The 26,452-nt window shown below is 46.7% G+C and overlaps 1 protein-coding gene across 2 annotated transcripts; it reads left to right on the top strand.

The window, feature by feature from the left end:
* Positions 1-117: 117 nt before the first annotated feature.
* Alox5ap (arachidonate 5-lipoxygenase activating protein) lies at positions 118-26,021 on the top strand. 2 transcript variants are annotated; one of them, XM_005317070.5, is made up of 5 exons: positions 140-364; positions 7,323-7,422; positions 15,799-15,869; positions 19,491-19,572; positions 25,592-26,021. In XM_005317070.5, the coding sequence occupies exons 1-5, from the start codon at positions 187-189 to the stop codon at positions 25,752-25,754; spliced, it is 594 nt and encodes a 197-aa protein (XP_005317127.2). In that variant the 5' UTR covers positions 140-186; the 3' UTR covers positions 25,755-26,021. The 2 variants fall into 2 exon arrangements, with proteins under 2 accessions (XP_013215974.3, XP_005317127.2); XM_013360520.4 differs by lacking the exon at positions 15,799-15,869 and having other exon boundaries at positions 118-364.
* Positions 26,022-26,452: the final 431 nt, after the last annotated feature.

Genomic DNA, 26,452 nt, shown 5'->3' with positions numbered 1-26,452 from the left:
GAGACTCTCAGGGGACCTCCCATGACAAGGCAGTGCAGGCGAGTGGGCCAGCCCTGTCTGCTTCTCCTCCAAGCCCTGCTCTCCTGGCAGGCAGGTCACCCGGACTCAGAGCCTGGATGCTTTGGTGGCTAATTAAAAAAAAAGAAGAAGAAGAAAGAAGAAGGCACTGTGCTGGGGACCTTCAGAATGTCTAATGAGGAAAGACAGAGCGCAGGCCCGCACTTCCCCTTCCTGCTCAGAGCAGGCTACAACGCTGGAGCCAAACCAGTTCCCTCTTCACAGCCCCAAGCAAGCATGGATCAAGAAACCGTGGGCAATGTTGTCCTGCTGGCCATCGTCACCCTGATCAGCGTGATCCAGAATGGTAAGGGAAGCCCCTCACTCAGGAAAGAGCAGAGTTGGGGCAAGTCAGGCTTACTCTGTGTGTGTGTGTGTTGTGTGTGTGTGTGTGTGTGTGTGTGTGTGTGTGTGAATGCAAACACTCTTTTCCTCATCTCTCATTTCTCTGAATGTATACAGGGATGTGTATTTTTTGGGTGAATTTGAGATTTTCTTCTGGTCTTTCTCTCATTTTACTGGTGAGAGAACTAATCATGGTTTCAGAGCAAAGGCAGCAAAGTTGAGGGGCTCATGCACAACCCCTCACTCCAGCATCTGAAATCAGCCTTTTAGCTATTCATTAATTCAGCCAGGGAGGAGGTTGAAGGCAAGCAGCCTGGAAAGGGACATGAGATACGCGGGGCTTCATTAATGTACCTGCAGTGCAACTCAAGTTACATGTCACCTGTAGGCTAAAATAAGGAGGAAAAAAAAAAAGAATTAAAGAAGAGAAAAAAAAAAAGTGAGTTTGGGAAGTGTAAAGGGGAAATCACCATATTATTTTACTCCTGAAATTTTTTTCTTTCTTTTGAAGAAACATTTTTTTTTTTGGTAGCACTTTCTTTTTGTCTAGCAATGTATGAGTTTTGAAGTATTTTTCATATTTACATACTGGGAGAGAGAAAGAGGAAACATTTTCTTATTTAGAATTTGCATTTTAATTAGCCTTGCTGTCAGGTGAAAAAAAAAAAACCAAGCAGGTGTACCAGATCTGAAAGAGGCGGGACTGAGCAGAGCTGCCTCCTTTGAGTTCTCACCTAGGACTGCCTCTGAGTATTTCTACAAGGTTCTCCAGTGGCTTTGTGTTTTACAGTTTATTAAGACAAGAGAAAACAGGAGGGTAATTACTAAGGGCATCTGCTGTGGCTTAATGGCAATTACTGGCTGTTTATGCACGGTCACACTTTGGAACTTGAAGTATTGAACTGCTCCTCATCTTTGTCCCCATCTTGAACATGGACAAATGCTGGTGATTTTGCCTTCTGGGTACAGAACAAGGCTTCCCCTCAGCTTCCCACATCAGAGGGGCTCAACTTTGCACACTCCAAGTATTTTTTTATTTTGCACCTTTTGGACCTCCCAATTTTCATACTGAAATACACACAATCAAGTTTTAGCTCAGAGTGGGAACAAGTGGCTTCTTGTGATTGCTGCTTCCTCGGGTCATTTCTATTTTATAGAGGGTTTCCTTGGCCTTATAAATTGAGGATGGATTGATAAATATGCAGCCTGCACACACTTTCAGAGGCTTTGCTGTGCACCAGGCAGGAGACTGGATACCTGGGATATGGCAGTGAGCAAGATGGCTCTGGCTCCTGCGGTTAAGGAAAGGAAAGGAAAAGATAGCAAGCAGGAAGCCTGCAGCAGCCCCTCCAGGCTCTGCAAAGGTTGCATGGGTGGGTGAGCAGCACTAGCTCGGCTCTGGGTAGGGTCTCCCCTCTGGTTCTTCCCCCCTACATCCATTTCAGTATGACTGACAGGCATCAGTAGACCAGAGATGCCAAAGCCTTTCACCTGCCTAAGCAGTTGGGGATAGCTCAGCTGGGAAGTTCAAGTTCACTCTCACCTGCTCCCTCTCAGTTCAGAGCTGAGTCAGGGGAAGCTGCAAGGCTCTCTGTTGTAAGAACAGTGTCTTCACCCCTACTAACCAAGAAGTCCGGGAACCTGGCCCTGCTCTGTTCAGTGGGTCCTGGGCTTTTCCATAGTAACCTCACAAACCCCAGGGAGACTTGAGGTGGGTGGTGAGGTTTCTGATTATTTTTGGCAGATGGAATCAAGTCTTCTTTTGTAGCACAACTGGGGAGAGTCTTCACAAACACGATCTAAAGGCTGTTCCCAGATTGGGTAAGATATATAAGAACAAAACACAGTGGCCTCGGGAACACAATTCCCTGGGAGTGGTGGAGGTTTCCTGATCAGGGAGGTACAAATATGCACTGGCACGGACCTATATTTTGGGACTGAAGACGTTCATGTTGGGCAAACACATGACCAGAGTCTGGCATGGTCGGCACATCACTGCCCTGTCCCTCCCCAGTCTCCTGGGAACCAGCTCTCATCCAAAGGAAGGGAGTTTCTGTTGCTCTGGTCAAGCCCCAGAAGGGTCCCTTGGGCACCTCTCAGTGGCTTAGGATAAGGTCATGCTCTTCTTTTAGGGAGGGACCTGAATTCCCTAGAAGAAATCATCTGTGAGGACTTTTTGCTGACTCTGATTGTTCAGGGGTAACAAGAAAAATTCAGTGCTGGATTGAAATGGAGCAAATTATATATGTGCATGCATAATTATGCCAAAATGAACCCCACTATTATGTGTAACTATAAAAACATTTTAAAAAGAAAAATTCAAATAAGCTGGAAGATAACACCTCGACTTGTTTTTAACCGAATTTTTCAGGTAAATGTGAAGGTTCAGATGCAGGTCCGAGCGTCTCTTTGCAATTCTAATTAACCTCAATGTTGCAACCATAAACCTATCTCAGAGAGTTCAAAAAAATATGCAAAAACTGTGCTCCCCTCACCCCCAAATGTTATTCCGAACCCTTCCTATTAGTTTTGCAAAATAGTTCCATGTTGTTGCCAGGCACTGCACATTCTGTTTGTGTCCCAAGACAACGAGGTACCATAGCGCATGCGTCCATGACGGCATTGGCTCCATATTCTCGGTACATTCTGTGAGCCTGATTATCTGAGGGTGGGCAGAGCCCAGCCCGCCTGGTGCAACTTCCTGCTCTGCCTTCAAATGTTCTTTAGTCATCAAGATCTTTGAACTTGTGGCTGTCTTCCAGTTTTGATCTGCAGAATGCAGATTTGGCAGAACAAAGCAAGTTTAAAATACACCTAGACAAGAATTATCAAAACCTGGTTTCCCAGGGAGTATAGAAGTATAGATAGATGCATTTTCTATGAATAGCAGGCAGAGAGTTTCCACTCTCTCCTGTCCTAGTGCCAACGACTTTGACACAAGGCAAACCTGGGGAAAACAGAGAAAGTCCCCAACTTAAGGGTGGTTCCTCTTACAATTTTTTTTTTAACTTTATCATGGTGCAAAAGTATATCCATACAACCATTCTGTTTTTTCTCACTTAGAGTATTCAATCAATTATGTGCAATACTCAATAGTATTATAAAATAAGCTTAATGTGAGGCTACCGAGCCACTGAGCATGTTTAAGATGGGCTAGGCTAAGCTGTGATGGTAAGCAGGTTTGGAGGATTCAATGCATTTTTTACTTCAATTATCTTCATCTGATGATGAATTTATTGAAGTAACCTCATTGTAAGTAGAGGAGCACCTGTTTTTGGAGATTTTCAAAGAAGTCCAAACTAATGAGACTAGGAGAAGGAGGTGAGCTGAGAGGAGTTCTCCAGGAGGGCACTGAGCCCCGCATGACAATGGCAGAGGACAAAGAGGAAGGATGACCTTTAGCAGGAGCAAAGCTGTTTCCATAGCCCTTCTGGCTGCAGGAGAAGGTGGGAAGAGTTAGCCTGCTTCTCTCTCCTCCGGAAGAGGCAGCCTCCTTCAGGTTTATTCTTGCTCTGAAGCCAAGAAGGGTGATATGCTGGCCCTGCAGGGTGAAGTCTGTGAGCATAGTACTAGGGAGGAGAGTTGAGCTGCCAAGGTCCCTGATATTCCCACTCCAGCACGTACTCACAAGGGACCTTACGGGTGCCATATTGGAAGGCTTGCCCATCCACCTTGGGGTCTGATGGGATCTAGAAAAGGCAGAGATTCATGAGTTTTCTCAATGTAAGAGTCTTCACATCACCTGCATCTGCTCCTCCTTGAACATTCCAGCAATGGGAAACTCAGCCCACTGAGCTTGCCCTTCCTATTATTAGGCCTACGGAGAGCTTCCTTTGTGTCAGGCGAGGTGCTTTTTGCTGTGCATAGTATTATCTTATTCTATCCTTTCACCTTATGAAATATTTACTATAATTCATTCCTATTTTATAGATGAGCAAAGGGAAACATGGAGAAGTTAGCTCATTTTGGTTGCAGGTCCCAGAGCCGCAGGGGTCAAACTGGGATTCAAACTTAAAACATCTAGCGAGCAGACACTGGCACCAGTATGTTGCAGCAAGTCCATTCATTCACACACTCCATGCTCAGGAAGTTCTTTCTTATGCTGAGCTGAAACCTGCTCCCTGTGTCTTCTGTCCTTCTATCTGGAAACCCGTAGACTCTGACTGCTGCTTCTGTGTTACAGTGTGAGCTGCCATGTCCCTTCTGTAATGTCTTATTTCTCAAATGGCTTGGTTTTCAGAGTTCCTGGCCACTGGGTTACCTCTTGCTACCTGCGTTCTTTCTAGAATGCCAGTAGTCTTCTGAGCAAGGAAACTGAGACACCTGAGATTGAGCGACCCAGCCCATTAAAATCATCTACATTGAAACTATTCACTTGAGAACTCGTTTAAACCACCCCGCTGACTCCAGTTCATTTGGTAGTGAGCTAAAAATCTTAAGATCTTTTTGTGTGTTTTTCAGAAACTCATTTCCCTTCTCTGGCCCTCAGTTTCCTCATCTGAGAAGTGGAGTTGTTAAGACCTTCCACAGGTGGTTTTGGATGTGTCCTGTGAGACGAGATGACAGGCAGGGAGTCAGAGGTCCTGTTGTGCTCTCTGCAGCCCTCCCTGTGTGTGCCTGTCTCTCTCTCTCCCTCTCCCTCTCCCTCTCCCTCTCCTTCTCCCCCTCCCCTCCCCCTCCCCTCCCCTCCCCTCCCCTCCCCCTCCCCCTCCCCCCCCCTCCTGGTTTTAATTTAATGTTAGCAGCTAGCCAGGATCAGCGTGTTATTGGCCTTTGTGTGCCTGGTTTCTGCACATACTGGAGGATTACAAGGGGTTGGGGGGCAAATGGGTACGGAGGCAGCCAGTGCTTCCAAGGCAGCTTAGAGGAGGGAGAGGTAGACCCTAGTAGAATATGGGAGGCAGATGGACTTGCTTGTGTTTTGTGTTATGAGTAGGAAAGATCTGCGGGTGTTTGTAGGGTGAAGAGAAGGAGAAAATAACCAAATATTGAGAGTCCTGGAGTGTGAAAACCAGCAACAGAACAAAGCCCTGAAAGGGTGGCAGGACTGGGGTCAAGTTCACAGGTGGAGGGAGAAAACTTGGAAGAAAGGAAGGGCCTGTTTCTCTCTGAGCAAGGAGGAGAAGAAGAGAGGCAGGACCTAGAGGAGTATAGTCAAGCTGTCCTGCTGGCGGAGAAATAACCTCTGGGTGTCTGAACACCAGCCCTGTTTACATGTTTGGGTAAAATCTTGAATTCTGGAAAGAAAGTGCAGAATGTTCTGTAGTACTGTGTGCTAAGTGGGGACATTCAGAATGGACAGGTTTATTGCACCCTGTGCGGCTGATGGAATCCTGCAGGGCGCTTCATGGGACAGCAAGAGGAGAGAGATGTCCTCCCTCATGCGCTCAGCTGGATCCCAATTCCCAATCTCTCTGACCTCCCCGAGCACTGGCGTCTGTGTTTACAGAGTGGGATGGTACTACCCACTCCACCAGCTGGTGACAGGCTCAGGAAGGGAATAATGTCAGGTGCCTCCCAGGATCCCCCAGGGTGCACGCCAGCCTACAGGTAGCTCAAATTGGGCACACTCCTACAGAAAGGATTTTTTTTTTTTTTTTTGCAAAAAAGAAACCTACCATAGGCCTTTGTTTATCCACATGGCTGATAAGATGCTCCTGTCATATCTTTCTGAGGTGGTGAAAAGGACCCAGCCACATCTTCCTCTTTTTCACCCTTGAGATAGTTCAGATGTAGAACAGGAGGGGGAGAGACCTCCATCCCCCACTATCCAATCCAGTCGTGCCTGCTGGAGTCTGTCCCTCAGCATTTCCTACATGTCCACAGCGTCACCCTGGTCAGATCCTATTTTGTCCAACCTCCATCCTGGGTCTGACCCCTCAAAAAGAACCTTCCACACTTGGCTTTCTGATCACACCATTCCTGCACTCCGTAGCTCCTGTTGCTATCAAAGGGAGCTAGGTTCCAAGTCTTTTCCTACAGCTCTGTCAAGGCCAAGGCCGCTCTGCTAAACCCAAAGGACACTTGTTGATGATCGCCTTGTCGAGTCCTGGCTCAGTCTCTCTTTCTCATTGAGCCTCACTCTCTGCATCCTATTGGGCCCCTCGATGGCCCTTTAGCAGGCTCTTCTTCCTCTTCTGTCCGTAGCTCAAAGCACTGTGTAGTTTTAGTTTGTGTATCTTGTTTAGTGTGTATGTAGCTGTCTCCTCCTCCAGTGTCCTTGCCAGAGCATAAGCTCTTTACACTGAGGCTGTTTGTCTGCTTTGTTCTTGGATGCAAATGTCTGGCTCATGACAAATGTTAATAGATTTATGTCAGTGGAAGAACAATTCGCTGTCTACCCCTTTGGCCTTGTTCTACCATGTCCTGCTCCCCAGCCCTCTTCCCTCCCCCATCTTAAGCTGAACATATGGAATCACGGACAGTGCTTGCCTCTGGACCTTTGCATGTGCTATTCTGCTGGAGTAGAGTGATCGTCTCTCATTCCCCGCTCCCTCTATCTGCTTGGTTAATTCCTACTTGTTCTTCAGATTTCATCTTAGGTGTTAATGCTTTTAGGAATCCTTCTGTGACCCAAAGGTGCCTCCTTCGATGATGTTTGATAAGGCTGTGTACCCACTCAATCTCATTTTGACATGAATCACTCTTTAGTTTTATTTCTCCTTTGTCTATTTCTTTAGAACGTTACAGCCCTACAGTGGGTCTGTGTCTTGCTCGCTAACACATCCTCCAAACCAAATGCAGTCATCAGGAGAGATCAGCTGCTGAACACACTTTTTGCAATGACATTTGATGAAGGACATTTAGGGCTATTTGGAGATCGAGTCAAAGAAGCACTTTGATGTTCTAGTAAAACAGTGAAATAACATATTCCTGAACATGACCAATGTGAACCCAATCCACACCTTTCCCTCTGGCAGGATTCTTTGCCCACAAGGTGGAGCATGAAAGCAAGATGCAGAATGGGCGGAGCTTCCAGAGGACGGGAACACTCGCCTTTGAGCGGGTCTACACTGCCAAGTGAGTCTAAACCCTGATGCTGCTGACTAACAGTGAGGATGTGGGCCTGGGGGCTTCCTTAAGGGAGTGAAGACCACCCTCAAGATCACATATCTGCCTGGGCCACCTGGGCTAGCGTCAGAAGAAAGGAAGTGGGGACAGGAGGAGGGGGGGGGAGGTGTGATCTCGGCAGCCCCAGAAGCATCTGGAGTCAGGGGAGTTGACCGATTTCCTGTGGGTTGGTTGGAGGCGCCATGGTGAAAACCAGCCTTGACTCATCAGCCAGCTCCGGAGCAACAGGCCATGTACACGGGCAGCAGCCTCCACTTACCGCCCTGGCTGTCCCGGGTGACCGTCTGGAGGTGACGCCAGTAAGTTTCATAACTCTGGGTCCCTTTGAGCCACCAGCACAAGGACAGAAAGAATGGGGCATATGCAGTTGTGTGACGCCCTCTCTCTGTCTTTACTGATGAATAAAACAGCTGTTTGAAAACAGGAGAACAGCTAAAGGAAGAGGGGTGTGCTCTATTTGGGATGCAAATCCCAAAGGACAGTTAGTGATTCAAAGATGGCTTTACCTTCGTGGGGAGTGTATTTAAATAGAGGATCAGCGGTGTGTCCTGGCCTGCCTCTCCAGGCTTCCGATGAGAGGCCTGTCAGAAGGGAAGGCTCCATGCTGGGGAGCTAACTAGAGAGCTGGCCTTCAGTTCCAGCCCAGAGGTGACTTCCATGTCCCCAGAGCTCCTTCCAAAGGGGAGTCACGGCACGGAATACAGTATGTGTAGAATGACAACAGTAGCCCAGGCAAACTCGGGGACACAGATTCTGTGAATCTGGGAAGGGGCAGGAGGCCCTGGGCTCCCTGCTGACTCTGTGGGAGCGGCTGGAGGGAGGGTCCCACTCAGGGGCAGGGTCAGCTTTCTGTGGGTTAAAGTGACTCCAAGGGGTTTGGAGGGTACTGCGTCACCGTCCTCAGGACTTGAGTCCTCTATGTCTTGTAGATTTGTTTATTCTTCCTTGAGGCATGGTCACGGGGGAAGGACTAGGGGAGTCTTCCCCTTGGCAGGTTTTTCATCGTTGGCTTCACTTTTCCCTTAACTTCTGGATTGTTGTATATCTTGTCCGGACCACTCCTAGATATATTGGCGGGGTGGTCATGGGCTGATTTTTGACCTTCACCCTTTCTGGGCCCTTGGCCTTTTGGGGTCACTCCCGAGTACTTACACTGCTCTGTAGTATACTCCCGGACCTCTCCCTCTCCGTCCCACTTCCATAGCAAGCACGACCAGAGTCACTCCATCAGTGATCTCAAGGAAATCCTTTGCTGAAGTACCCACAAGGAGATTTCTACTTTAGCATCTGGAACTTGGGTGCATTAATTCTCAGAAGCAATTTAAGAAGATTACGGATGTCATTTAAAAGACATGGTAGACCCATTTGAGGGAGGGCGGGGAGAATACACAGCTGCCATCAGTCTTACTGTGGCGGGGTGTGGCGAGTCAGCGCTCAGAACATCATGCACAAGAGGCACAAAGAAGGCCTCTGATCAGGGATGGCCTCCAAACACCTCGGATTCCAAGAATTCTTTCCACCAGTGTGGAAAGAGCAGCTTCCTTGCATCCAGAAGACTACATTCCTGCCAGGTACACGGGGTTCACTGGAGTATTTAGCTCCTCCATTTGGGAGAAGTTATGGTGGAATCTCACTGTACCTTCTTAGAAGTTAAGTTTCCATTTTGCTGGCCATGCACAAGAAATGGAACGGATGGGGCCTCACCCTACTCCACCTCAGGAATGAAATAGCTCTGTTTTGAAGACGCCAGTGTAGCTTAGACCTGGGCTTGTTGGTTGTCAGTCTCCAAATTGGAGAAGTGCAGTTTGGCTGGGTTGTACTGTGTTGCTGGAGAACGTGGTTTGGAAGTTCTGCAATCACTTAGGTTCCAGGGGGAAGAAGGTGCAAGAGGACGGTGGTGGGTAATTGCTGCTGCTTGGGATCCTCACCATGTGGGTGCTGCAGCCCAGTTCTCAAAACCCCTGTGTTTTTACCAGTTAGCCTCCATGAGAGGGGAAGAAGAACAAAGGAGGAGAGAGGAGAGATCATGTGGAGAGGGAGAGGTAGGAAGTCAGGGGGTGGGGAAGAGAACTTTCTGTAAGATAAAGGTTGCTCAGACATAGCTGTGGTTCTTCTACAACGACCACTTCCTCCCTGGCCCGACAGCAGTACATGCGTGCCTGTGTGGATTGCAAGCAGGGGCCAGAGATGCATGCAGCAGGTTCAAGCACTAACTAGAGGTAGCCCTGCTGTTGGCCTGCATCTGAGACTCCTGGGAAGGAAAGTATAGGTGGTTCTAATAGAAAGTCATTCCTAGCAATTGTATGTGTTGGTGGTGGGGGTGTCTCTGAAAACACCAAAATGGGGAGTAAGATGATTCATGGGGGTGCAGGAAGATTTAATTTAATCTTGCTATCTAAAACATAAGAAATGAAACTTTACCCATTTTGAATACACAGATTGACAGTGGCACCTGTGCCATACATAATTTATACATAAATATACCTATCACAGGGTTGTATGATCAGAACTTTTGGTTGTTGGGGTACAGAATCATAAATGTTTAGAGGCCCTGGCTATGAGGGGGAAATAGCATAAAGGATAAATGATACTGGTGGGTTGAAAAACTGAGGCATATTTTTCAGCATAAAATATGACTGTTGACAGATAGGGATTGCTCAATATTCTGGTTGGTGCATTAACAGGCATCCCAGGTGGCGTAGTGTATCAGCACAGACTTGGCCTTGATTAATGACCTGTCCCACCACCCATCTCTCACTAGGGCAGTGCTGAGTCAGGGTTTCAGAACTAAAAGGAGGTGCACCTTGACTCTCTGTTCACACAGTCCAAACGTAGTTCTATGCGCTGTTCCCAGAGGATGAGCACAGCTAGTACAGCCTCGGTCAAGGTTTGGTTTTTGGAGACAAATCCTAGTTAGCTAAGCAAAATCTAGAGTTTCTCCCTGTGACTGAGGTGAGTTGAGGCGAGTGCAGGGGATGGGTCGTTGGAGCTGTGTAATTTCCTGAAATGTGTTCTATGGATTCCAAGTTCATAAGTCATTAACATGTGTTGCAGGGAAAAGTTCTTTATGGGCAGATGTTTTAATCAACTTTTCCACCAGCGTGACTGAAACACCCGACCAGCACCATTGTAGAGGAGGAAAGGTTTATTTGAGGGCTCATGGTGTCAGTGATCTTAGTCCACAGGAGGCTGGCTTCATTCTCAGGGCCCCAGGTGAGGCAGAACATTATGGAGAAAGAACATGGCAGAGGGAACCAGCTCACGTGAGTATCAGGAAGCAGAAAGAGAGTCTTCACTTGCCGGATACAAATATATACTCCAAAGCCACGCCCAATTCCCACCTCCTCCAGCCACACCCCACCACTTCAGTTACCACCCAGATAATCCCTATCAGGGGATTACTTCACTGACTGGATTAAGACTCTCAAACCCAGTCATTTCTCCTCTGAACCTTCTTGCATTGTCTCGCATGTGAGCTTTCGGAGGGACACCTCACATCTAAATCAGAACACCAGACTTTTGAGAACCCATAATATACCAAGCAGTACTTTAATTCTTGGTTCTCCATAAATGCTACCTCCTCTCCCAGATATTTTTTGCAGATCCTTTTGGGAAGTGCCACCCTAATATCACTTTTTCTGTCCATCTCTTGGCATCCACTGTAGACTCACTTTCAAGTAGTAAAAATTAGAACAATTATTTGAAGGTGATACATTTATAATAATCCCATTGATTGGTATTGGTATTTTTATTAACTCCTTTTCATGATTTTATTGATTTATTTGGTACCGGAGATTGAAACCAGGGGCACTCGACCACTGAGCCACATCCCCAGCCTTATTTTGTATTTTATTTAGAGACAGGATCTCACTGAGTTGCTTAGTGCCTCGTTTTTGAAGAGGCTAGTTTTGAACTCGCAATCCTCCTGCCTCAGCCTCCCGAGCCCCTGGGATTACAGGCACATGCATCTTTCCTTATTTTAAATCAACCCAAGCCAACTAGTGAAACATTAAAGTTTTTCTCTATTATATTCCCAGAGGTGGAGAAAAATAAAGGGAAAATAGCACAAGTCCTTTTTTTTCTGTAGAAGCAGCGAGAGTGCAGGGTGCCAAATCGAACATAGCTCAGTGAATTATTGCCAGAGCTGCCCAGAAGCTCCTATTTAGATATCTAAAAATGGATATCAAAATGGGTTTGTCAGTTCTGTTTTGCAGAACGAAATGGCACAAAACTCCTCAAAAGAAATCCAGAATAATAATCATGTGTCAGTAGGAAAAGACATTCCCACTGGGTGAAGAAGGAAGACGCTGGAGCGGTAATAGCCACCACTTACTGAACATTTCCTGTGAGCGTGCAGAGCTTTATCTCATTTTATTCTCAATTGTTTGGGGGGATAATGACTAATGTCTTCCTTCACCCCTTATATGAACAAATCGAGGCTCCATGAGACTAGGAAATGCACCCGCATCCACACATCCAGTAAGCGGTAGCTCTGAAATTGGATCCAGGTCCTGTGAACCTCGAAAGTAGCCATGAGACTCCACGGCAAGGTGACCAATGGTCCTTGAGTTCAGCTGGCAGCAGCCCCCTCTCACAAAGGGGTATATGTGCTTGGAGCTTCGAATGGAAGGTGGACTGGAAATTCTGGATGGGGAGAGGGACTGGTTTGCGCTAGAGCAAGAGGCAAAATCTGAGAATATCCTGGAAATCCCGAGAAAGAGGCCATTCTCTGACAGTTCAGAGAGCTTCATTCAATTCCAGACCGACAATGTTTTTATTAGGAACCAAGGTAATATAAAATAATAGGCAGGAACAATTGAAGGATTGATCCAACGTTGAATCACTGACCAGTTCTGTCTAATCAGAAGATTCCTGGACAATTAAAGATTTTTTTTTCTTTTGTCATTAACAGAAAAAACTACTTAAAACCCCAACAAAACCCCCAAGAGATGTAGGAATGAGAAATAAGCAGGGGAAATTTTTGGTATTAGTATATTTTTTTAACTATAAGTCCATCAGATATTATTTCCCGTCAGACATAGCATTTTTCAACCAACTGAAAAAGGAAATTTTTTTCCTTCTTGTTTTCTTGAGCTTGGAAATGAATCACATTTTCTCAGTCCTGAGGCTGTAATTTTTGTGCGTCTAAAAATGTGTAAGAATAGATGTGAGGTTGGTACTCAATGGCTGCTGCATTTGTAATGTTAGGCCTATTTATTTCTGAGTATGTCATCGCCCAATGACGATTTGCAAGGGCCTCCTGCCTTCTGGGTTAACTGGTTCACTAGATTCATGAAAGTTCTAGGGTCCAGAGCAGCTAGCAAAGCCAGCAGGGGCTTCCTCTTGCCCTGTGCCTAGCTTTGATTGTGTATGTCTCCCAGGACAGGATACATGGATTTCTCACGTATCACATTTACTGACTTGTCTAAAAAAGACTCTTTTTTTAAAAAATATTTATTTTTTAATTTTAGGTGGACACAATATCTTTATCACCAGTGCCCCATGCCTGCTAGGTGAGCAATCTACCACTGAGCTACAACCCCAGCCCAGAGAAGGCTCTTTTGACCATCAGAGGGGCCTGAAATTTTCCTATGGTCAGGCAAAGACAACTTGATCTCTGTGGGGTCTCTGCAGTGTTGGATCAAGGAATGCCCATTTCAGATGTATTAGTCACCTTTATATCACTGTAATGAAATACTAGACACAAGATACTTATGAAGTTAAGAAAGGTTTATTTTGGCTCATGGTTCTAAGGTTTGAGTTCAAGATCGGGTGGCTATTTGCCTTGGGCCTCTGATGAGGGCAGCATATTTTCACAGGAACACATCAGTGAGTGTTCACATCTCAAGCCAGGAGGTATAAAGAAGACAGTGGCATCCCATAGTCCCTTTCCAGAGCACACCTCAGTGACCTAAGGACCTTCCACTAGGCCCCATCTCCTATAGGTCCATAGCATTTCTGATAGTGCCACTCTGGGGACCGAGCCTTTAACATGCTATTATGGTTGGGATATGGAGTGTGTTAATGCAAGAGGGGAAATGGTTAGATTCCGAGAGCTGTAACCCCACCAGTGGATTGAACGGACCACTGTACCAGGTGCTGATGAGTGTGGTAGGGTGTGGCTGGAGGAAGTAGGTCGCCAAGGGCATGCATTTGGGGTTTACATTTTGCCCTGGCACCTCACTTGCTTTCTCTGCTTCCTGGTTCTCATGAGCATAGCGGTGCTTCTCAGCCATGTCCTTCCACCATGATGTCCTGCCTCACCTTGGGCCCAGAGCCATAAAGTCAGCTGACCATAGACTGAGACCTCTGAAAACCATGAGCCCAGAATAAACTTTTCCTCCTCTGAATTATACTTATTCGGTATCTTGGTCACAGTGATGAAAAGCTGACACATATGGGCCTTTGGAGGACACTCCCCATATTCTAACCTTAGCTCCAGAGTTCTCATGTACACTGAGGTGCAGGGCCTTAGCAGTTAGAACAGCGGTTTAGAAACTATACCTTTGCTTGTGCCTATATATTTTGCTTTCCACCCTTCCCAAACTTCAGCATGCATCAGAATCACCTAGAAGGCTTGTTAAAACAGGTGGCGGAGTCCCTTCCTCTGAGTTTTAAATTCTGTGGGTCTGAGGTGGGCACAAAAATTTGTATTTCTAACAAGCTTTTGGGGTATGTCAATACTGCTGGTTCAGGGACTTTGACTCCAGAATGTCAGTGGAGTCTCTTAGATTTTTTGTCTCTTAGTTTTACAGATAAGGAGACTAAGTCGAGAGAGCTTGCTTTGCCAGGGGTGAATAGCTGGTTTATGTTAGGAGGAGGACTGTCCTAGTGGAGTCCCTTCCCTGTTGGGCCTCTCATGTCTCGCTTTGTTGTTTTCCCATTTTTACTGCTCAGCTCTTGTCCTGGTCTAGACTGCAGACTCCTCACAAGGACACCTCCTGTTTAATTTAGCATAGTCCAGTTGTTAACAGGCCTGGCTTTGGAGACAGAATGACTAGGTGTGAATCCTGGCTTTGCCCCCTGCCCCCAGGCTGCGAGACCCTGGGCTAAGAGCCTCAGTTTTTCATCTGAAACATGAGGATAGTAGAGGCAGGCCGAGTAATGTCCATGATCTAATCCCAGGAACCTGTGGGTATGTAGTTTCATGCTAACCAGTTGAACTTGAAATAAAGAGATTGTTTTGAGAATCTAAGTAGGACTCAATGTCATCACAAGGGTCCTTTAAAATGGGGAAAGAGGAAGAAGTGATTTCTATCAGAAAGGCTTGGACTGGGGGTTGTAGCTCAGGGATAGAATGCTTTGTCTGGCTTGCTCCAAGCCCTGGGGTTGATCCCTAGCACTGAAAAGAACAACCATATGATTTAAAAAAAAACAAAAACAAAACCCCAAAACCCACAAAACCCTGTCTGGCTCTGTGTACCTCCCCAGAAAACATTAGGAAGACTCTAGCAGCCGTCCCTGGCTTTGAGGTTGGAAGGAGCGCTGAGTGTGTGTGGGGGATGCCAGCTATCTAGAAAGGCAAGAAAACGGACCCTTCTCTTGAGCTCCAGAGAGAACACAGCCCTGCTGAACCCTTGCCTGTATTCCAGGGAGATCCATTTCAGACTTGTGACCTCCAGACCTGAGAAAAAATGACTTTGCCTTGTTTAAGCCACCAAGTTTGTGGCCACTTGTTACAGCAGCCAGAGGAAACTCATGCAGCTGTCCTGTGTACTCACAGGCGAAGGCCATGAAACACTAGCTCTGTGCCTGGTGTACAGTGATGTCCCCGACCCCAGGGCAGCGAGGATTGTGCCCAGCACACAGCCAAGCCATTAGCAAGCTAGCTTTTTTTTTGCATTGGCTCTTGTGATGGGAACCTGGTTTCTTTACTGCTTGGAAATCACCTTTCCTGCTCAGCCTGGGCTGCAGACAGGGGCTGATCTGTGAGTCTGACATGGAGGTCAGCTCAGGTGGGCTTTCCTCTCCTGACACCCCCACCTGCTCATGACCACACCCTGCCGTCTGCTTTGCTCACTTTTCAATTCCAAGAAGCACATGGAACAGGAACCCTGCCAAAGCGAATACAACAAGAAACCAGATCTCAGATCGGCTTCGCTGTAGGAAGGGATTTAATGGATTCTGAACATGTGTTGGCTTCACCCCGTGGTCCGTGGCCAGCGTGGTGGCTGGCGGCCACGTCTTGCTGGGTAGATGTAAGTGGAACGAGAGGCGTTTGCACTCTTGCATGGTGGTGATGATTAGCTTGAGGTTTCAGGTGATTTTCAGACCACATTGCAGTAACGCGTTTCCTGATTTCTTTCCTCCTTGTGTATTCCACAGCCAGAACTGTGTAGACGCCTACCCCACTTTCCTGGTGGTGCTCTGGAGTGCAGGGCTACTTTGCAGCCAAGGTAACTTCCCTTTGTGTGTTCTCTTTCTATAATGTGCATCTCTCAGAGGTTCAAAGGGCGGCCGTTTTGCTGAAAAGATTTTGCCTGACCTCCAGCTCCGACCCTCCAAGCTCTGCAGAGGCGAGAGCCCTTGGGAGGTTCTGTTCCAGGCTCCCTCTGCGCCTGCGCAGCGCAGCGCAGCGCAGCGCGTGTGATAATGCATTGCTAATGCTAGCTCCCTGGCGGCTGCTTGAGAGCAGCGGCGCTGACAAGGGTGGTTTAAGGCTAAATGTGACTCAGAATCCTTAAACAGCGTTAGCTCAGATACAAGGGCATTATAAATGAGAGCGCCCGAGGGATCTATTCTGGGACTGCTGTTACTTGGCTCTTCTGCTAATAAGCTCCCTGCATAGTGGCCCTCCTCTGGGCATGTGTCCACAGAGCCCTGGGCTGGATTCCAGGACCTCAGCCTACCTTGGGTTATCAGCAGCCCACAGTCTTGACTTCAGCAAGTTGGGAGAACAGATCAACTCCCAGAATTGATTTAAAGTTAAATTGGAAACCAGTCTTTTTTTTTTTTTTTTTTTTTTTGAGGGGGTGGGGGTCCTCTTTGGAATTTTAGCACCAGAGAGTTTGACCATGACTGGCATACGTCTGGTGGTAGCTGGGTGTGAAGGAGGTTGGCTTTTGTGGCTCAGCAGGGCCCATGCAGAAAGGCCACAAGCAATCCTCTAGTGAACTATTTAATTCTTATCACACTCTCCATAATTTTATATATATATATATATAAAATTATATATATATTTCCCTATTACCTTTGTGGACACTTTGGCACAGGAGATAAGTCACTTGTTTGAGGTTTCTCATCTAAAGAGCCACACAGAGAGAATCAGAGCTCAAGTTTTTCAGTTCTAAATTCACAAGTATCTTCTTACTTCTTTTTTTATTTATATAATAAGTACACACTGAATTTACACTATACTCCCTGAATGTATAGGGATGAATAAAACAGGGGTGGTGGTGAAGCTCATTACTGATTGTCAAGATGGACACAGAAAAGTAGGTGAAGAGATGCATTATTGACAAGAGTGAGACACGCCATGCCGGATGGAGGGGCGGCATAGACAGTGGAAGCCACTTAAGGGACCCTGTGTACCCCCTGGGCCTGGAAGGCCGCCAGTAAGCTCAACACATAGGTTTTATTTTCTATCTGAGTGAAGTAAGAAACATGTCTGGCATCACCTGAAAAATCAAGTCCAACTATGCTTATACTAGGAGTTATGATTCCTTTTATGTCCTAAATGATACTTGATGGAGATGAATCTACAGGAGTGCTAGCTAGCCAAACACAAAGGGAGTTTGAAGGCTTTTCAGAGCCTGGAAATATGCATCTCCTGTCAAAACAAACATTGGCATTTCCAGGACTAGAAACCATCAGTCATCCCTGGTGGATAATTGTCATTTCTTATGAATATAGTACAGTGTGGAATTTTTTAGCTGGAAAAAACCCTAGAGATCATTCTAATCCAAACCCCTCACTTTCCAGAGCAGGAGTCCAAGCCCCAGAGGGACGAGTGGCTTGCTGAAACCTCAGAATTTTAGATCCCAGATTTGTCACCTTTGTGTGGTTCAGGTTCCCACGGGAGGCCCCCACCATTCCCTGGGGCAGGGCAATGGGTACCGAGCCTTTCCACTCCTGATTTCTATTCTCATGTTCAATTGAGTTCCCATCGAAAGGGAAATGGGTCAATAAACGAGAACCCAGCCATCCAGGTGGGAAAACTTGGTCCAAAGCGAATCAGGGATGGTGGCAATCTCCTGACTTCCAGAGAATAACAGTTCTTTTGTGTTCCAATTTTATTATCTGTCTTACAAAACATAACAATTATGTTTTGTAAGGCAGGTAGAGCGGTGGAAAGAATTGGGTGTTGGGGAGTGACAGATTGGAAGCAAATCCAAGGGTGTTCACTGCTGGTGGGTGACCCAGGCTGTAACTCTGCTTCTCTATGCCTCAGACTCCTCATTGTCAAACAGGACCATGGTCCACCTGTTGCATTCCTGTGATGAGGAAAGGAGATGATTTGCATAAGGCCCCTGACACAGTGCTTGGCATGTGCCAAGCCTTATATAACTGCCTATATCGGGGCTGGGGTTGTGGCTCAATGGTGGAGCGTTTGCCTGGCATGTGTGACGCACTGGATTTGATCCTCAGCACCACAGAAAAATAAATAGATAGGTAGGAGTATTGTGTCCATCTACAACTAAAAAAACTGAAAAAAAAATAAAACCTTCTCATACCTGACTTTTTATGACCCACAAATGGCACTTTTGTATGGTTCACTTTAACAATGGAAATTCAGTAAATGTTATTATTATTTATTATTTTTTCGTACTGGGGATAGAACCCAGGGGCACTTTATCACTGAGTGACATCCTCAGCACTTTTTAGAATTCTGAGACAGGGTCTCGCTACATTGCTGAGGCTGGCCTTAAACTTGTGATCCTCTTGCTCAGCTTCCCCAGTGGCTGGGATTACAGGTGTGCATCACTGTATCCAGCTATAGTAGATGTTATTATCAGTGATGCAGCTGGTGGTGATGCTTGAAATTAGAGGACCTGGTTTGAAATTCCACCTCTGAGATTATTTGCCTGACTTTTTTTCCCCATTCATTTGAAAAATATATTTTGAATGCCTATTATATGTGCCAGTCACTATTCCAGGCACAGTGTGATCTAGCAAAAGGCAGCTGTCCTCACAGATCTTTTGGTCTGAACCTAAATTTCCTCTTCTGTTGTATGGTGACAATGAAGTGCTTCTTACCAGCAGGTGGCTGGGAGGGTTGGAATCCAAGTTTCCAGAATGCCTGGAGATGCTTGGCATGTAAAAAGTGCTCATCGATGGCAGTTAATTTGTCATTTGCATAGTGCTTAGATTTCCAAATCATTTTTATATCAATGGCCCCATTTCACTCTCCCATTAATTTCCCAGAGGTGGGAAAGCTGTAATCAGCTTTTGGTCCACCCTATAACATTAGTCCTAGTGGAGCTGGGTTTCCAGCTCCCCAACCCAAGTTCAGCACTCCATGGGGTTATTGGGCTGCTGCTTGTGGCTGTTTCCCAAGGGGCTGGAATCTCCTTTCCTAGAGATCATCAGGAGCAATTGTCCAGGAGAGGGTAAGCATTGTGCTTCTGGGAACCCCGGTTGGGGGTTGGGGGCTGGGAAAGATGTACTTTCAAGAGAAGCAACCTCAGATCTGGGCTTGGGGGTCAAGTCCTTCCCCTCTCTCTTGTGCCAGCCTTACACAAGCCCCTTTGATCACCCGGGTCCAATTTTCCACATCTAGAAGTAGGCATGTTGATCCCAGTTATGTCCAAAGGGGTCACATCCAGTGGTGGACAGGCGAACATTCTGTAGGAATCCACACAGACCCCGTGGGGGCTGGTGTGAGGCGATACTGCTGCTGTTCAAATTCTCAAGTTTCTCGCAGCCTCAAGTCCATACCAGCCTCCACCACCAGGACTTGTGGCCTCCACTGGACATTGTGACCAGAGTTGCCGGTGATGTCTGTGTTGCTGCTGTGCTAACAGTGCATGTGTGGGTGACGGCGAAACTGACGCAGGTGTCTCCCCTTCTCCACTCAGTTCCTGCCTCCTTCGCTGGACTAATGTACCTGTTCGTGAGGCAGAAGTACTTTGTCGGCTACCTGGGGGAGAGGACTCAGAGGTAGGTCACTGGGACTGTTGAAGATCCATGAAGGGATTCATGCTTTTCAGACGTGCCTTTTGAGCAGTGACTAAGGTCTCCCATCTGGGTCTCCCTGCATTTTGAGGGCTGTGAAGGCACAGACTCATCTGGTTTCCCCATTGAACATTCTCCTGCCTGGTGTGGCATTGACCCAGGGTGCTTTCCCACCCTTCCGGGTCTGGGACTGGGATGAATTTTTCTGTCTGGCTTTCCAGGTCTCCTTTGTGGGAAACCGTTCATTGCTGGTCTAGAGAAATGAGATCTAAAGTTTTCCCCTTAGGGTAAGTTCCCCAGATCTTTTGGAGACCAGCACAAAAGATGCTAAGAACATAAGATGCAGGGAATCCCAGCAGGGAGATTGAGGGTAGAGGCACCATTGCATTGTTTACAGAAGCTTCCAGAAAGGAAGCCCCCAAAGCAGCCCTCTACTTCCAGGTCACCCAGATTGGGAAACCTGGATACAATAAGCCCTGATAGTGATGACAAGGCATTTTGGGTCACAGTTTGACACCAGTTCTTAGAGGTAGGCGTTCCTGGAGGTCTGGAGGTCCCCCAGACCTGCCACCCACTGTGCCCCTCCCAGACCTCCCTGTCCTCCTCGTCTACTTTACTTCCTGCCTGTTACATTAGCACCCTTCTCTAGTGGTTGGTTTGTGGGCTGTCCCTTTAGACAGGCATCCTTCAGTGGTGACAGTGGAGTGACATCTGGGGACTTTGGCAGCTGAAAGTACATCACAGGGGGAGGGGCACCTGGGAAGCTTCACAGCTTGAGGGAGTTGACGGTGAGCTGGGCTGTAGCCAGGAGGACATGTCCACCGTTCCTGTGGCCCTTCTCCCCCACTCTCCCCGCTGTGGGGAGGTGTTCTCATTCCTCCTCTCAACCCCAGCTCCACTACCCTCTTTTTCTTATCAACACTGTCTTTCACCCTCAAAGGCATCCATCAGGCCTTTCCCCAGATGGTTACCTGCTGTTACCAGTGGAGGGGGGGGGCAGGCTGTCCAGCAAGGACGTGAAGGGCTCCCCACTCCTGGGCTGGTTCCCTATGCAGCCCGGTCCCCCCACCCCTTCAGTTACTGATCTTCTGACACCACTTGATTGAAATATGAAGGCTGCTTTAATTCTGGGGCAATCTGTGAGGCATGAGATCTGTTCAGCTACCCACAGGCCCTTTTAATTTTGAAGGTGGTGTTCACTGATCACTCTTAGCCCATGTATAGATATTGGTGAAGATAAATGATAGGATATGGAATCACAGTCAATCTTAAAAATACTTGGTTTCTCTGGATTTCATGGAAATACAAATGTCCCCAGCCCTTAAGTCTCCCTGGGGTGTCTCTCATCAAACGGTGGTAAAATAATCCCATTTTAATGCCCCCCCAGTGGGTGCATGTTCTAAGCCCCCTTCACCTTCCCTGTAGCCATGGTGGGCATTATTGATGTGTGATAGTGTTCTTTCTTTCTTTGTACTGAGGATTGAACCCAGGGGCACTTTACCACTGAGCTACATATATCCACAGTCCTTAATTTTTTTTTTTAAATATTGAGACTAAATTGCTTACAGCCTTGCTAAGTTGCTGAGGTTGGCTTTGAACTTGCAGTCCTCCTGCCTCAGCCTCCCAAGTCTCAGGAATTACAGGCATGAGCTATTTCATCTCTCCTCTCTTACTCCCTCCCTTCCTTCCTTCTTTTATTTCCCTTCTTTTAAAAATATTTTTATTTTAAATGGATGCATATTCATTGTACATATTTATAGAGTACCATGTGATTTTTAATACATGTACACAAATTTTTAATACATGTACACAAAGTGTAATGATCATTGGGTAATTGGCATATCCATCACCTCAAATATTCATCATTTCTTTGTTTGGGAAACATTCAAAATCCTCTCTTACTAGCTATTTTGAGAGGTTTAATTAATTCTTGTCAGCTATAACTATCCTCCTGTGTGATAGAATATTAAGACTATTCCTCCTTTCCAATGGTTCTTCTGTACCTACTAAATATCCTCTCTCCACCCCATCTCTCCCAAATTCTTCCCAGGATCTGGTAACTGCTATTCTATCCTCTACTTCTTTGAGGTTGTTTTAACTTCCACATGAAAGTGTGAACATGTGATAGTCATCTGTCTATGCCTGTATTTTACTTAGTATCGTGCTCTCCAGTTCCATTTATGTGGCTGCAAATGAAAAAATTTCATTCTTTTTTGTGGCTGAATGATACTCCAGTGCACACATACCTGCTTCCCTTTGTCCATTCATCTATTGATGGACCCTTAGGCTGATTCCATATCCTGGTAGTTATAAACAGTGCTGCAATAAACATGAGTACAGAGGTGTCTGTGTCATAACAGTGTCAATTCTTTGGATATATACCCAATAGTGGGATTTCTGGGTCATCTGGTAGTTCTATTTCTATTTTTTCCCTAATGGCTATACCAATTTACTTTCCCACCGTAGGGCTCTTTCTTGCTGAGACCAAACCTGGTTCCAGAATCCTTAACTCAGTTCTGAGCAGCAGTCATCAACAGAAGTGATAGATACTAGAAGAAAGGTGTAGTTCTACTCTAGACCAAAATATAGCCTGAGGTAGATGCATGACCAAGGGTCTCTATGGTTAAGTCCAAGAGGATTTTCAATTCTACTCTCTAGAAATTAGTTGCTAATATCCTCTTCAGTTTAGGACCCACTTCCACCAAAGTCCCCATCTGTCCTGTGGGCTGTGTTCGACTCTACAGACACATTACGCCCTGGTGCTCTTGAGAACTCCTTTGCCCTTGGCCTCACCAATCTGGGAGGATCCAGCTCATGAGAATCTTCCTCAAGAATTTCTTTCTTGGGCTCCAGGTCTTCTCTTGCTCCTTTCCAGTACTTGCTTTGGCCCTGTCCACTGTAGAATTCTGGTCTCATCCTTGGTCCAGTGGGTGGGCAGGACACCCTGCCATGTATCTCCCACCTTATCCTGGAGTTGGCCAGCACAGTCCAGATGGAAATTGTTTAGCATAATACCTCTTTTGTATTTCCACGTAAGCTTCATGATGCTCAAGGTGGGCTGATTTGTTTCAAAACTAAAACCAAATCCCAGCCTCCAAAGTCTGAAGGAGTCTCCAGGAAGTCACTAGGGTACAAAAAGCAGGACTGCAGCCTCAGACAGGCAGGTTTCAGTCCCTACTCTACCTTTTCCTGGCTGTGTGATCTGAGGCAAATCACTCAACTTCTCTGCTCTTGGTTTCACCAGTAGGAAAATAGATTAACAACACATTTTCAGAGTGGTTGTGAGAATTAAATGACAAGGATATAAAACACCTGACTCCAACAGATGCTCAATAATTTAATTCTCACCTTCTCCATACATTTAGAGAGAATTATGTGTCAACTTTTAGAAACAATGAAAGAGAGATCTGGGTTCTTCAAGGGCTCTGTGGGCCCTGTCTAGACTCCCAGCAGCCACTTCTGCCCTCCGGGTCATTTTAGGCTTCCTTGGGTGGTCTGCCTAAGCTCCCACCTCTGCACGCTGTGCCCACCTCCCAGGACTGGGCCCCTCTTCACTGAGCTCTGAAGGTGATGGAGCCCTGGACTGAGCGGTTGCCTTCCACACTCTGCCTGGGACTAGTGATAGTGCCCTGATCCTGGCTCCCACAGGAGCTTGTGTCTTGAGAACTTTGAACAAATTTTACCCAAGGTCAAGAACACCACTATTTCACCTTTCACTGCATTTTTAGCTCAAGCACAAAATGAGTCAGCAAATCACTTTTTCTTGCTTCTGGAATGAGCATATGGTAGCCTCATTCCTGTGCTAGATAGATCAGAGCCAGGACAGTATTCGACTTGTCACAATTTAATTTCTCAGAACCCTTTATTCTCTAGTTAAAAATATCCCTTGCGTGGACTCCTTTTATTTTCTTCTCCTTCCTTTACCAGCGCTAGCAGGTGGCTCCCTGTCTTGGTTCCCTGGAGCTACCATAACAAAACACTGCAGACCCGGTGGCTTAAATAACAGAAATGTACTGTCTCACCATCCTAGAGGCTGGAAGAGCAAGGTCAAGGTGCGGGCAGCTTTGCTTTCTCTAAAGCCCCTCTCCCTGGCTTGTAGATGGCCATCTTCTCCCCGTGTGCATGGTTTTCCTTTTGTACCTGTCTGTGTGCTACTCTCCTCTTCTTGTAGGAACAGCAGTCTGCACAGATTAGGGCTCACCCATACGACCTCATTCTATCTCACTGCCTCTTTACAGATGCTATCACTGGGAGGGCTGGGGAAAGGCGAGTTGCTGATCAAAGGGTACCAAGTTTCAGTTAGACTGGAGGAAGAAGTTTTGACTCATCTGTTGTATTGTACAGTGATGACAGTTAATAATAATGTATTGTGTATTTCAAAATTGCTAAGAATAGATTCTTAACAACCTCACCCCCCCCTGCCCCCCCCCACACAAGGAAAGTTGGTGAGGTGGCGGATATGTTAATTAGCTTGAGTAGATCTTTCTACCAGATATACATAGAGCAAAACATCACATCGTACCCCACAAGTAGACACAATTATTATTTTTCAATTAAAATATTAGTAAAGAAAGACCCTGCCACCGAACAGAGTCAGATTCTGAGGTACTGGGGGTTAAGACTTCAGTCTTGACATTTATTGGTGACTCAATTTAATGGTGACACAATTTGGCCATAATACTTTCATTTGGGACCAATTTTGCTCCCTGGTAAGGAGTCGGATGCCCCCACTTCCTGAGCAGGACTGGGAACAGGCACCGAAGGAGGCGAGAACAAAGCTGGCCAGGAGCAGGGGTGGCACGGGCCAGTGGTGCTTTTCAAATCCTTACGGGTCCTTGAGTTGTACAGGGAGTTTGTGGAGGTGCAGCTTTGGATTCCCTGGGTCTAAGAGGGACCTGCCATTTTCCATTTCTGACGGACCACACTTTGAGTAACAAAGAGGCGGACACTTAACTGCTGAGTGACTTCCAAACTTTTGCTGTAGGAAAATTCTGAGTTATGCTAGGAACCTTTGGGGTGGCCAAATTCTGCTTTCTTTCCCTGAGTCCGGCAAGAAACAGGTTGTAGAGGCATTCACTCACCCATTAGCCGAGTGGCTGGTCTCTGTGAGTGTCCCTGATTACCAGAGGATGCCCCTTGCCAGGGTCTTTGCTAACAAGTCCACTTGACAGGACTTTCCAGGGGTGCTAGCTCCGTGCAGATGGGCCCAGACACGGCAGTCAGGAGACAGGCCTCCAGGGCAGCCTCTGCCTGCAATTAGGTGGTCACCTCCCACTGGGGAAATGCCTCCTGACCCAGCTGATGATCTGCCTAAGCAGCTTAGGATTCTGAGCCTTTGAGAGAAAGATCTGAATGTATTAAAAAGTCCCTCTTCCTCCACTCAAAATAGTAAGGTCCTGTTTCCCACGGGGTGGTGGGTGGTGGAGGTGCTCAACTCTCATTAATGCAAACATGAATCATTCTTCAGGGGAAGAGATGGAACTCTCAGATGCCGAGGCACCTTTGAGATTCCACCGGCTTTGCAGGCTCATTTAAAACATGACTTCTAGCACAGTCCTGCATCATACGCACGGCCACCAGCCCCAGCATGGGTCTTATAGACCCTCCTGGAGAGGGGCCGCTGTAGAGAGGGTTTTAATGAGGTGATGGCGTTCCTAACCCTTGGTGGGATTGCCTGCCAGCCAGCAGGACCCGCCACCCTCCCGCTGTCAAGGGGCTGGCATTAAGGACTTGGGGAGAGTGCAGAGAAGCCGGCGCCACTGAGCTCTAATGATGATGGGTTCTGAGGTCTGGGCTCCTTCACCTTGGCTTTGAAATGTGTTCAACGACTAATAACATCCAAGACACTTCCACCCTTTGTAGAAAGGAAACGGGTAAACGGGAGCACTGGGGAGCCCAAGCAGCTATAATTCAGACCCCACGAGGCTGAAAGCGATGACATGCTTTTGGGAAATGGGTGTCACTTGGGCTGTGTCTCTAGTTTTTTCTCCTCTCTTCTTTTCAGCACCCCTGGCTACATATTTGGGAAGCGCATCATCCTGTTCCTGCTCCTCATGTCCCTGGCCGGTATACTCAACTATTACCTCATCCTCTTTTTCGGAAGTGACTTTGAAAACTACATAAAGACCATAACCACCACCATCTCCCCTCTGCTTCTCATCCCCTAACTCTCTGCTGAATACGGGCTGCTGCTCTCATCTAATCAATACCTGGAAGGCCTCATAACTCAGCCCTCTAAAGGATTCTGCTCCCCTCTACATAGCTGTAAATCTCATGGCCATCTGGGTTTTGCAGCTTCAGTTAACCTTGCTTTTCCGGGAAGAAAAGAATTTCGAGTCAGCTCTGCCCCTTGCCCGTCGCGTGGCCCCCAGATGGCCATTCAGATGTCTTGTGACCAGATACATGTTTTCCTGAAATAAACTGCGTGGACAAGTTTTAGGCTGATGGCTCATTTATGGGGGGTTTATCTTTATAGAGGAACTCCTAGTTTGTTTTCTTCAACACAAATGATGATAATAAAAGAGACACTACCCAGATTATAGAAAGATAGGCCTCCTTAAGAGTCTTCTATTGATCCAGTACCTGCCACCACAAACACCCTGTATGGATTAGGTTGGCATCTTTTTATGCTAGCATTGTGCCCAATACTTACTGTATCATGCAGTTTAAAATGTGTTATAATTCCCCGTGAGAGCCTAAGATAATGCCAGGTGCCTCCAGATAGTGGCTGGACAAAACAATAATGGCTGGGTGAGTTCATAAATTGCTGGTTGTATTTAATAAAAGATGCATATTGAACCGTTTCCCGTTATTGTGGGTAGATTTTTTTTTTTTTTTTTTGGTACTGGGGATTGATGCCAGGGGT

Source organism: Ictidomys tridecemlineatus, chromosome 6, assembly GCF_052094955.1.
Source record: "Ictidomys tridecemlineatus isolate mIctTri1 chromosome 6, mIctTri1.hap1, whole genome shotgun sequence".
In the NCBI taxonomy this organism is placed as follows: Eukaryota; Metazoa; Chordata; class Mammalia; order Rodentia; family Sciuridae; genus Ictidomys; species Ictidomys tridecemlineatus.
The sequence above is the reverse complement of the archived record's forward strand: the minus strand, read 5'-3'. Positions and strand labels throughout refer to the sequence as shown.